The sequence below is a fragment of the Hypanus sabinus genome, chromosome 2 (genome assembly GCF_030144855.1).
Source record: "Hypanus sabinus isolate sHypSab1 chromosome 2, sHypSab1.hap1, whole genome shotgun sequence".
NCBI lineage: Eukaryota > Metazoa > Chordata > Chondrichthyes > Myliobatiformes > Dasyatidae > Hypanus > Hypanus sabinus.
Window position 1 is genome coordinate 107,035,712 of NC_082707.1, and position 13,584 is coordinate 107,049,295.

The 13,584-nt window shown below is 41.8% G+C and overlaps 1 protein-coding gene across 2 annotated transcripts in view; it reads left to right on the forward strand.

Annotated features, from left to right (window-relative positions):
• rtf1 (RTF1 homolog, Paf1/RNA polymerase II complex component) overlaps positions 1 to 13,584 on the forward strand; it is a 207,319-nt gene that overhangs the window by 105,656 nt on the left and 88,079 nt on the right. For both annotated transcript variants that reach the window (XM_059951609.1, XM_059951615.1), the window contains exons 6-7: positions 6,870 to 6,981; positions 9,380 to 9,515. In XM_059951609.1, coding sequence (XP_059807592.1) covers positions 6,870 to 6,981; positions 9,380 to 9,515 — 248 coding nt within the window. The remainder of the gene's footprint in view (positions 1 to 6,869; positions 6,982 to 9,379; positions 9,516 to 13,584) is intronic.

Sequence of the window (13,584 nt, forward strand, 5' to 3'; positions counted from 1 at the left end):
AAACTACATCGAGGATTGCATTGGTGCTGTTTCCTGCACCCATGCCAAGCTCATTGACATCATCCAGTTTGCCTCCAGCTTCCACACTCCCCTCAAATTTACCTGGTGCACTTCCAACACCTCCCTTCCCTTTCTTGATCTCTCTCTCTCTATTTCTGGAGATAGCTTATCTACTGATACCTATTATAAACCCACAGACTCTCGCAGCTGTCTGGGCTATACCTCTTCCCACCATGTTACTTTAAAAATGCCATCCCCTTCTCTGAATTCCTTCATCTCCACCTCATCTGCTCTCAGGAAGAGGCTTTTCATTCTAGAACGAAAGAGATGTCCTTCTCTTTCAAAGAATGGGGCTTCCATTCCAATATGTTGATCCACGGCCTCCTCCACTGACGTGATGAGGCCACGCTCAGGTTGGAAGAACAACACCTTGTATTCTGTCAGGGTAGCCTCCAACCTGATTACATGAACATAAATTGTTTGAACTTCAGGTGCTGCTTCCACCCTTTCCTTCACCAGTCCCCATCCCCTTTTCTTTCTTCTATGGCCTTCTATCCTCACCTGTCAGACTCCCTCCTTCTCCAGCTCTGTATCTCTTTCACCAATGAACTTTCCAACTATTTACTTCATTCTGCCCCTCCAGGTATCATCTATTACCTTGTGTTTCTCTCTCTCTCCCCTACCCCCACCTTTTAAATTTACTCCTCATCGTTTTTTCCTCCAGTTCTGATGAAGGATCACGGCCTGAAACATCAACTGTACTTTTTCCCATAGATGCTGCTTGGCTTGCTGAGTTCCTCCAGCATTTTGTGTGTACTGCTAGGATATATTGAAAATCTGTCTGAACCTTGGAAAATTCCCACCAACGCATCCACCAATGTGTAGGACCATTTTTAAGTTGCAGAATGTCAGGCCCTGAAGAATTATTGGACTAATCCCTCCAATTCCCCAAACAATCCTGTTAATACTGATATTTTTTCTTCAGCTTCTCCTGACTTGATCTTGTGTTTCACAGCATTCTTGCCAGGTTGTTTTTGTCTTTTAAGTACAGCAAAGCTCTGTGTTGAATTTGCTGCCTTTGTTCTTGATTGAATTCCTCCTTTTTGTAAAAAGATAGGTGCATTCTTCTTCACTAGACATTGACTCCACACTTGACTTTAGAACCTTTTACAGTCGGCTTTGTTGTCTGCAAGTTTATTCTCTCCATTCCAATTATTCCCAATGAGTATCTTTTCCTGAATTTTAAACTCCCAGTTTTTGAGTTTTTCTTCATTATTCAACCCTTTATTTTACACTTCTCCTTGGATCTAATATTATACTTATTTTTTTTGCAGGTCCTTGGTTGAGCTACCACAGATGTGAATGAACAATAGTTGTAATTTCTCCATAGCCCACCTAGCTAACTCTTGCTATCATTGTTTAGTTAATCTAGATTCAGAATTCTATTTCTCTTTCCATCCTTTCCATTTTCATGTTATGATTGTTCCTTCCCAAAGGATCCCACGCAACAAGGTTGTTTATTATTCCTTTCTGGTTACACAGAACCACTTTTCAGCTATTTTGAATTTATTTAATCAAACATTTTTAAAACAAATAGAAAATGTAAAATCTATCAGATTCATGAATGTTCCTAAAGGAACGAAGCTAGTCTGATGTATCAGTAAATTGAGATTTCGTAGCAGTATATTTAGAGGTCTATACACAGAAGTTGGACTTTCAGACCAACTTGTCCATGCTCACCTCAACTCGTCCCATTTTCCTACTCTTAGCCTACAGCCCTGTACCTGTCTTAAATGTATTTTAAACATTGAATTACACTGCCTCTCCTAGTTCCTGTGGCAGCTTATGTACACACTCTGTGGTCCCTTTATTTGCTTGTTAATGCAAATATCTAATTCTCTTCTTTTTTTAAACATGGGTTGCCATGGTAGCATAGCAATTAGCATGACACTATTACGGCTCAGGGTATTGGTATTCAGAGTTCATTTCTGGCATCCTTTAAGCAAGTTTGTATGTTCCTTCCTGTATGCACGTGGGTTTCCTCCAGGTGCTCCAGTTTCCTCCTACAGTCTAAAGACTTGCCAGTTAATGGGTTAATTGGTGATGGTAAATTATCCTGTGATTAGGTTAGGGTTAAATCGGTGGGTTGCTGGGTGACATGGTTTGAAGGACTTGTTCCATGATTTGTTCTAAATAGACAAAGCCAATCACGTGGCTGCAACTCAATGCATGAAAGAATACAGACATGATCAAGAATGTTAATTGTTGTTCAAACCAAACGTCAAAATGGAGAAGAAATGTGATACAAGTAACTTTGACCTATGAAATGATTATTTATGCTGTTTGGGGTGGTTTGAGTATCTCAAACTGCTGATGTCTTGAGATTTTCACGCACTATGATTTTCTAGCATTTACAAAGAATGGGGCAAAAAAAACAGTCGGTGGCAGTTCTGTGGGCGAAAAAGCCTTGTTAATGAGAGAGGCCAGAAGAAAATGGCCAGATTGGTTCAAGCTGACAATAGGGCAGCAGGAACTCAAATAACTATACATACAGCAGTGGTGTGCAGAAAACAACATCTCTGAATGTACGACTTATTGAACCTTGAAGTAGATGGGCAGCAGAAGACCATGAATATACACATAATCGTCACTTTTTTTTAAGGTGAATGTGATACCTAATAAAATGGCCAATAAATTTCCCACCAACCTGTGTGGTGGGAAATCATGCCTCTTCCTACCCCTTTTAAATCTATTTTCTCCGGTTTTAGAGGCCATGACCATGGGAAAGAGATAGCTTTCACCTTAATCATGCCCTTCATTATGTTGTATTTGTCAAAGGTCACCCCTCAGCCTTCTATGCTTTCAGCCTATCCAGTCTCGCCTTGAAACTCAACCCCTCCAGTCCTTGTGGTTTCCAGCTGTCACCAGCCATATATTAGACAGATGTTGTCCTTAGCCATTACTTGCAGTCTTGGAGTCTGGCCATAGGAACGGTACAAGTTAGCTTCATGTGAGTATTTTTCTTGTTATAAAATATCATCCAGCTAGCTTGTCTAACCAGATTCTGAAGTTCAAGCTGTTTAGTTTAACCAAGGCACAAAGGATAATCAGTATTAACCAGAGCAGAGATATAGTTAGATCTACATTTTAAGTGCAACAGATGCTCACCCTATCTTGTTAGCGCTGCAATGTCTAAATTAGGAGATCTATTTCCACTTGATAAGCCAAACATACATTCATACCTTTTATCCAGCACTGCGGCCCTTCCATTGTGATCCCTGAGTGACACCTGGCTACTGGCAGGTTGAATTTATTTAGTTGAAGTGGAAACATGGGAACAAGTGGACTGGAGTGTAAAACAAACATTGGTTCTGGAAACCTGTGTGTAGTTATCTCCTGTACATTCCCAAATGATGAATTACTCTTCGAAGAAAACACTAGTGAAGTAACTGAACATGAGAAAATCTGCAGATGCTGGAAATTCAAGCAACACACACAAAATGCTGGTGGAACGCAGCAGGCCAGGCAGCATCTATAGGAAGAAGTACAGTCGACGCTTTGGATTGAGACCCTTCGTCAGGACTAATGGAAAAAAGAGATAGTAAGAGATTTGAAAGTGGGAGGGGGAGATCTGAAATGATAGGAGAAGACAGGAAGGGGAGAGATGAAGCTAAGAGCTGGGAAGTTGATTGGCAAAAAGGATACAAGGCTGGAGAAGGGGGAGTATCATGGGATGGAAGGCCTTGGAAGAATAAAAGGGGGAGGGGAGCACCAGAGGAAGATGGAGAACTGGCAAGGAGCAATAGTGAGAGGGAAAGAGAGTAAAAAGGGGAAAAAATTTAAAAGTTAAGAATAGGGATGGAGTAAGGGGGGGAGGAGAGGCATTAACGGAAGTTAGAGAAATCAGTGTTCACGCCATCAGGTTGGAGGCTACCCAGACGGAATATAAGGTGTTGTTCCTCCAACCTGAGTGTGGCTTCATCTTGACGGTAGAGAGGCCATGGATTGACATATCAGAATGGAAATGGGACGTGGAATTAAAATGTGTGGCCACTGGGAGATCCTGCTTCCTCTGGTGGACAGAGAGTAGGTGTTCAGTGAAATGGTCTCAGAGTCTGTGTCGGGTCTCACCAATATATAGAAGGCCACACCAGGAGCACCAGACACAGTATATCACACCAGCACACTCACAGGTGAAGTGTCGCCTCACCTGGAAGGACTGTCTGGGGCCATGAATGGTGGTGAGGGAGGAAGTATAAGGGCAGGTGTAGCACTTGTTCCACTTACAAGGATAAGTGCCAAGAGGGAGATAGATGGGAAGGGATTGGAGGACGAACGGACAAGGGAGTCGCGTAGGGAGTGATCCCTGCAGAAAGCATGGGGGGGGGGGGAGGGAAAGATGTGCTTGGTGGTGGGATCCCGTTGGGGGTGACGTTGGAGAAGTAACTGAGCTGGGTTCATTCAGATTTAGCAACTTTTAAAGCTTGCTTTTTAGAAAAGTATTATTGCTTGACCATTGCCATCAAGCCATGGGTTTATCTTTCAGTAGAGAATGAAGGAAGTTATTGCTTGTTTGAAAATTGAGCTGCCAACATATTGAAGTTGTAGTAGAATGTATTTATGCTGTTGACAGTCAGACAGTCTTGGAGTGATCTGTGTTTAATGGACCACTTAGTTAAAGCCCTACAGTTCTGCCAATATGAGCAGGGAACAGTATGAGCAGTTACAGGGAGCTCCATCCTTGGTACCAAGGGAGCTCAACATCAGGTAAAGATGGTGTATTTGTGGCTAGTCATTGATTTATTTAGACTTCCTGCTGAGGCTACCATTGTCATGGAAGTTAGCTTTCAGCTAATTTACTTATTTCTATGAAATATGTCTGTGTTAAAGTGAGTTTTGGGTTTAGGTCATTTACATTTAGCAAATGGCTTTGGCTACCAGTCTTCTGTTCCTGGTTAATATATTGTGGATTCAGTTTGGGACAATACATTTCCTAAAAGCTGTGGATCCCAGTACAGACATTGCTGGTGTCCGTGGGATGGATATGAATCAGAAGGTGTGAAGTTTGTATGTAGCTTCAAAAGAAAGCATTGTCCATACTTTGTAAATATGGAAATGTCCTTGGTGTTTACCAAATAAATATCGAGCCTCACGTTGGGCCAGCAGACCTTTCCACCGAAAATATTTCCATATGATGCCTGCTTTATCGTGTTTTGTCAAATAAAGACTTTGTATCTACTGGTAACTCTCTCCAGCGATTTCATTCACACAACAGTAGTCTGCATTCGTTGGATACAGACAGTGACCTTGACAGCATTATGATCTTGCTGTTGAAATCCAAAAGTAAATGTACATCAAGCTAGTCTGTTCTCATAAAAGTTTATTACTGTCTTGTGAATGAAGTGTATATAAAGTTGATCATGGTATCTTGTCTGCGAAAGCAAGAAAGATTACATTAGTCTGCTTTTAATCATCAGGAAAGTAAAGGCATCCATGGCAATGCTGTCAAGCATCGTTATTTGCTAATTGCCTGTTCAGTGCTATATTTTTGATTTCTGCCAACATCATACAGTGCCAGACTTTACTGCAGTTTTTGTCCAGGGATGAAGGGAGAATGACTTTGTTTGACTTCAGGGTGCAAATAAAATTCAAGTCATGCAGACGGCTCTACAATGGCTGATGTCTTTGTTTCATTTTATTTATTTATGAGATACATCACAGAATAGGCCCTTTGAGCCATGCTACCCACAATCCCCCAATTTAATCCTAGCCTAATCACTGGATTTACAATGACCAATTAATCTACCAACTGGTATTTCTTTGGACTGTGGGAGGAAATCAGAGCACCCGGAGGAAACCCACGTGGTCAAAGGGAGAACACAGAGCGGGGAGAATTGAATCGCGGTTGCTATGGTGCTACCCACCTTGTACTAAGGATGATGTTTGGCTTTGAGGCCAATACTTGATATCTTAGGACATCATAAGTTCTCTGATTTAGATGTAACAAATTAAGTGGCTTAGTCAAAAGTTTTCATCCATCGCAAGGTCAGAGTGGAGAAATTTACTGACTTTATAGTGTTCAGTTCCATTCATAATTGATATAGATATCATGCACAAGATGGTCAAAAAATTCATGCTGAAAGTGCTTGGCACTAACTATTGCCCATGACTGTGGCTCAGCAGTATAACATTATGTCAATGACATCATCACTGAATCTTCCACCACAAACTTAGATGTTGAAATGAATCAACATTTATACTGATCTAGTTACCTTGCTTACAAGAACAGGTCAGAGGCTTGGAATTTAGGTGTGAGGGGCACGTTTTCTGACTACCTTTCCTCCATCTCTGAGGTATGTCAGGAATATGGAATGCAACAAGACTTGGGAAGCTGCACCCTCAAAAACAGAATAGACCACTCCTGGCATCTGTGATGTCCTGTGTAGCCTTATTGAACTTCATCTGCTTAGGAGACCGTTGCAAGCCACCTGATCTTGTGGCAATAATCTTCTGATTACTTGTGGTCTTGGAGCTTGGCCGTAGCAGTTCATGAATGTTTTTGTTGCTGCAAATGCCGAGTACTGGTCTTCAGGAAGAAGGTCATTACTGCCACACACATTGAAAATGTATACTTCTTTCAGATACCAACGTCTGGAGGCCTCTTACCAAATGAAAGGCAATATAAGGAATCATAGATCTGAAACATTTTGTCTCCACAGATGCAAAGTGACCTGAATATTTCCAGCATTTTTTGGTTTATTTCGGACAGAGAAAGATCCACATCAGTTTGTTTCAGATACCCCTTTTGAAGTTGATGACACATGAAAAAGTGCGAATCCTGACCACACTGAAATGTTTTGTTACTACAGGTGATGTCTCACAACAAGGAACGGAGATCAAGGAGGGATGAGAAACAGGACAAGAAGTCTCAGGCTATGGAGGAACTGAAAGCTGAAAGAGAGAAGAAGAAAAATAAAACGGGTAACAAACAGTAATGTGTAGGCAGATTTTCATCCCAGAGCCATATTTCAATGCCCTGGAGTTCTTATGAGGTTAAACTGTGGAATCTTTCTTCCATGGACCACTGCCACTCCTATTAGATTCCTTCTATAACCCTTTAGCACTTCCACCTATCACCTCCCAGCTTCTTACTTTATCCCCACTCTCCTTCCTTCTTAGCTGCCAGCTTGTACTCTTTCCCCTCCCCCATTTTTTAATTATGGCTTTTGCCCCCTTCTTTTTCAATCCTGATGAAGAGTCTTGACTTTTAAACATCAACTGTTATTTCCTCCCCATTGATGCTGCCTGACTTGCTGAGTTCTGTCAACATTTTGTGTGTTGCTCAAGATTTTCAGCATCTGCAGAATTTATTTTCTTTATAACAATCTGGAATCTTTTCAGTCTTAATGACTTGAGGTGTATTGTTGCAAATTATATCAATTATGAGAATTCATCTCTTGGTTCATTCTGCTTGCTCATTTCCATGTGTTCAGTCACCCTTTGCTTCTTATGCAATTGACTTGTACCCATCCCCCACTCTACATGCTCTCCATCTAATCTTTTGTTTCCTCAATAGACTAGGGTGGCAAAGATGGTAGTAAATTAAATGGAAGATGAGGGAAGTTGAGATTGAGATTTCTTGGTGAAGGTGAGAAGGTGTTTTGTGCAGAAAAGGCAATGTTGAAAATGTCTAGGTTTAGGAAGTGTTGAGTCTAGGAGGAATGCGAAGCTGCCTAGCATCAGTTTGTGGGTAAGGAATATTGAAGGTAACCTTTTAGTCTGCTATGTGTTTCCATAGTGATTTTCTTCAGTGTTGTTGATTGCTTGAAACTATGAGAAACAAGGTATTCCCTCTCTAAACTATATTCTTAGTCACAGAAAGTGTATTAGTACTAAAGCCTGTGTTGTAAGCAAATTGATTGAACAGATGTGAAGGGATATGTAAAGAAGGGCCAATAATGTTTGTGGTGGGAAGAATTGTTGTGGTTAGTTGATGTGCTCCATGAAATCCTTTGATAAGTTTCCAAATGGTAGCCTGCATTGAAAAGAGACCTAGCCAATTGGGTACACTTGTCTTGACACTAAGAAGCAGTAGTAACAGTGGAAGTTTGTTTTTCAGATTGGGGGCCTAAGGCTAGTGGTGTTCCCATGCAGTCAGTGTTGGACCCATTGCTATTTATCATCTATCTCAATGATTTGGATGAGAATGTGCAAGGCATGGCTAGTAAATTTGCAGATGATGCTAGAAAACACGTTGAAGATAAATGTCAGGATTTGCTGGGCATCTTAATCAATAAGGTAAGTGGGCCAAGGCATGGAAAATGGAGTTTGATTTTGGCGTTACAAGGTGTTTCATTTTGGGAAGACAAATCATGGTTGGGTATTCATTGTGAACAGAAGAGCCCTGGAGAATGTTATAGAAAAGGGATATCCCTGAAGGTGCTATTGCAGGTAGATGGTAATGAAGAAGATCACTTAGGGCCTTGATTCTAGAAGTTAAGGTGTTTGTAGGCTGCATTTTGAATATTGTGTCACTCAGCTATAAGAAAATGACATTAAGCTAGAAAGAGTGCAGAGAGATTGATCAGGATATTGTTGGGATCTAAGACTCTGAGTTATGGACAGGTTGAGTAGGTTGGACTTTTTTACATTGGAATGTGTGAAATACGATGTAGAAAGATCTCCCTTTTGAGGGTGAATGCATTCTTTTTCACAGGGCTGGGATTTAAGAATGTGAGAACCTAGGTTTAAGATACACTGCTTAATAGGAACTTGAGGGGAAATGAATCATCAGTATATGGAATGAGCTGCCAAAGGTGGTGGTTAAGGCGGGTACATTAACGACATCTGAAAGGTACTTGGACAGGTATGTATATGGATAGGAAAAGTTTAGAGGAACATAGGGCAAATGGGGCTAAATTAGTTTGGAATGTTGGTAGGCATAAACCATTTAGGCTGAAGGACCTATTTCCTTGCTGTATTACTCTGGAAACGGCATTAGAAAATTTAAAGACATTCAAGTATGACAGATGGCATGGTTGGTGCAAAAGGAAGATTATCACAACTGTCTTATTGTATAACAATATTCAGAGACACAAGAGACTATAGTAGCTGGAAATCTGCAGCAGCTGCTTGAATGGGTGCCATAGAAAGTGTCAGAGTAATGTTAGAGATTTGTGTATCTGCTGGTGATTTGAGACGAAGCAGGAAGGGTAACATTTTGCTTAACTAAGTGGGCACCTGTGGGCAAAGCATTTTGGATTGAAGGCTGTGTCACAGAATAATACAGCACAGGAGCAACCTTTTAGCCCTCCTACATACTGGTTATAGGAATGAACAAGTGGCTTGATTGAGGAGTGAGTTGTCTTATTTCTTTCAGCTGAATTATTGGCCAGGAAGCAGCCTCTAAAAGCCAGTGAGGTTTATTCTGACGATGAAGAAGAGGAAGAGGAGGAGCAGTCTAGTGTGAAGAGCGATCGGTCCTCTAGGTCTTCGTCTTCTGATGAAGAGGAAGAGTAAGTTCTTATATTAGTGGAGCTGTGGCCTGTCACCTTGACTGTCTTTAGATAACTGGGATTTTATTGCTTTTAATTTTCAGCAAAAAAAAGTAAAAATGGAATAAATCTTGCTCTTTGGCTGAAGTTTTAGAGTAATAGGCCAAGTAAATCTTTGATCAGCTATAAAGCAGATACCAACAGAGCCAGTGGTCTGGGTTAAGAAAGAAGTTAAGTATTTCAGCGGTTGTCCAGCTATTACATTCAAACCTGCAACACGCACAACATGCTGGAGGAACTCAGCAGGTCGGGCAGCATCCATGAAAACGAACAATCTACGTTTCGGGCCAAGACCCTTCGTCAGGACTGAAGAGGGAGGGGGCAGGGGCTCTGTAAAGAAGGTGGGGACAGAGGGGGAAGGAGAAGGCTGGTAGGTGCCAGGTGAAAAACCAATAAGGGGAAAGATCAAGGGGTGGGGGAGGGGATAAGCAGGAAAGGTGAAGAAGGAATGCAAGGGGAAAGCACTATGGATAGTAGAAGGAGGCAGAACCATGAGGGAGGTGATAGGCAGCTGGAGGAGGAGGCAGAGTGAAACTGGGATGGGGGAAGGGAGGGGGAGGGAATTACCAGAAGCTGGAGAATTCAGTGTTCATTCCAAGGGGCTGGAGACTACCCCGATGGTATATGAGGTTTTGCTCCTCCAACCTGAGTTTGGCCTCACCATGGCAGTAGAGGAGGCCATGTGTGGACATATCCGAATGGGAATATGAAGCAGAGTTGAAATGGGTGGCAACCGGGAGATCCTGTCTGTTGCGGCGGACGGAGCGGAGGTGCTCGACGAAGCGGTCCCCCGATCTGAGTTGGGTCTCACTGATATAGAGGAGGCCTCACCGGGAGCACCGGATGCAATAGATAACCCCAACAGACTCACAAGTGAAGTGTTACCTCACCTGGAAGGACTGTTTAGGGCCCTAAATGGTGGTAAGAGAGGTGGTGTAGGGACAGGTGTAGCACTTATGCTTGCAGGGATAAGTGCCAGGTGGGAGATCCGTGTGGAGGGACATGTGGACCAGGGAGTCGCGGAGGGAATGATCCCTGCAGAGAGGGGTAGAGAGGGAAAGATGTGCTTAGTGGTGGGGTCCTGTTGAAGGTGGCGGAAGTTGCAGAGGATATTGTGCTGGATCCAGAGGCTGGTGGGGTGGTAGGTGAGGACAAGGGGAACTCTGTCCCTGTTGTGGTAATGTGTTCCAGCTTGGGACAAAGCATCGGGGATTTGATTTGATGAGGAAATGGGCTGCAAAAATGTTGAAGTACGGACAATTGAAATTCCAAGTAACAGAAGTAGTAGTTTCTTAGCAGCTGTGTCTTGAGGGAGGAATAGGATATCATTTGACAATGCCCTTGTGATTGGGGCTGTACAAAATAAAGATAATGAAGAATTGGGCATAAATGTAATGGAGAGAGTTTATTTGCAGTGTAATGTGTTTGGTTAGGATGAAATGAATTTGGATAGAAGGAATTAAAAGTGAGGTTTGGTACCGATCAGCAGTGGCCAGTAGAAGAAAGAAGCAGATGTGTTTGGATGTTGACATCAATAATTTGAGTTTGATGGGGGGGTGGGTGGGGGAGTATCAATCGGTATGATTGGACAGGGCATTACACAAAAGGAGATGCCATAGTTTAATTTAGTAAGAGTTACTCTGTTGCCACAGTTTGGCTTAGATAGATGGAAAGGAAGCTTCAGTAAAGGTAAGAATTAGTAAATTTCAGTACAACAGCAGTGATCATGTGGATTTTACTTCAGCATCAAGTGGAGGTACCAATTTTCCAGAAAATTCTCAATGGGTGAATGAATTGAATTGACTGTATTTCTTACATCTTTCACATCCACGAGGAGTAAAAAATCTTTACATTATGTCTCTGTCTATATGTGCAATGTGCACTCATAGTAAATTTTAATAAATAGGACAGTCAATGTAATATAGAGTACACTCAAATCAGTGTGAGTTCATCAGGCTGATGTGGCCTGGTGGAAAAAGCTGTCCCGGAGCCTTGTTGGTCCTGGCTTTAATGCTGCGGTACCATTTCCTGGATGGTAGCAGCTAGAATAGATTGTGGTTGGGATGGCAATGATCCTGCACCTCTCCTTATAAATGTCCTGAATCATTGGAAGTTCACAACAACAGATGTGCTGGCTGTCTGCACCATTCTCTGCAGAATCCTGCAATTAAGGGAGGTATAGTTCATAACAGGCAGTGATGCAGCCTGTCAGGATGCTGTCAACTGTGCCCCTGTAGAATGTTCTTGGGATTTGGGGGCCCACACCGAACTTCCTCAACTGTCTGAGGTGAAAGGTGCACTGTTGTGCCTTTTTCACCACACAGATGGTGTGTGCAGACCACGTGAGGCCCTCGGTGATGTGCATGCCAAGAAACTTGAAGCTGGATACCCCAACCCCAGATGGAGAGATGAAATATGGAAATGGCTAGTTATAAACATTACCATAGAGTACTTTGATACTGAGAGGATCTTGCATCTGAGGATCTATAAACCTAACATCAATAGGGAAATTATTGCAGAAAAACAAGAAGGACATAATTAATGATCACTTGGAAAAGCAGGAACTCAACAGATGTAACCAGTATGGCTTTGTCAAGTAACCAATCAGTGTGAATTTTTAAACAAGTAATATCGTAATGGCAAGGCAGTGCAATAGGTGTGATTTATATGGATTTACAAGAGTTGAAGGCCTTCAGCTCCATGGGAAACTGGTTAAAAGGTTAGAGCCTATGGGATCCAGGACGTTGACAAATTAGGTCCTTATTGGCATGGTAATAGGAGATAAAGTGATGAGGAAGTGTTTTTTTAATGATTGGAATCCTGAGATAGGTGGTGTGTCCTGCGATCAATGGTGGAACCTTTGCTTTTTGAAATGTACGTGAATGGCTGGATGTGGATTTTCAGATTGTGATCGGCAAGTTTTCAGACGACAAATTGGTGTCATTGATGGTGTGAAAGGCAGCGTTTGGCTACAGGTTGCATTGATATGTTGGTGAAATGAATTGGGATACAGCAGATAAAATTTAAACAGATTAGTTTGGAGTGATGAAATTGGGAATACTAATGAGGCTGGGATGTATTATGAATGGGAAGGTCTTTGGGAATATTAAAAACAGATCGACCTTGGAGCATGCAACACCAAAGATGCTTGAAGGTGACTTCAAGTTGACGATATGGTTGAGACTATATGATTCTGGCCTTCATTCATCAGAGCCATTGAATATAAGAGTAAAGTGCCTATATTCCAACTTTATAAGGCAAACCACACTTATTTGTATAGCATTTTACAAACACAAGGCAGTTCAAAGTGCTTTACATAAAACAAGATACAAAAAATCAAACATCAACTTTCAGACAATATAAAGGAATAAAATCATATAAAATAAAGAAATAAAAGTTGCAGTGCAAGAGATTCTAATTAAAAGCTACGGTGGAAAGAAAAGTTTTAAATCTCGATTTAAAAGAGCTTAAAGTTGGGGCAGACTTCATATCAGGTTATTCTATATGTGGAGCATAGTAACAAAAAACTAATCTTTAGTTTTGACCCTAGGGACTGTAAGCAGACCCACCCCAGACGACCTGAGAGCTTGGGAAGGTTCATAATGCAACAAGAGATGGGAGATGTATTTTGGCCCGAGACCATTCAGTGCTTTATAAACCAGTAGTAATATTTTAAAATCGATCCTCTGGACAGGAAGCCAGTGCAGTGATCTGAGAATGGGAGTGCTATGTTCTACTTTCTTGGTCTTAGTGAGGACTCTAGCAGCGGCGTTCTGAGTGAGCTGCAGCTGTCTGAGAGAATTTTTACAGAGACCTGTGAAAATGCCATTGCAGTAGCCGAGCCTACTGCACATAAGTGCACAGATGAGCTTTTCTAGATCTTCCTGAGACGCAAACCCTTTAAATCTCACTCTAGTTTTAAGATGGTAGTAGGGTGATTTTTAAACCATCTTAATGTGCCAGTTAAAATTTAAGTCAGAGTCCATCAGAATACCAGGGCAAAACATTTGACATGACATTTGTCATACCA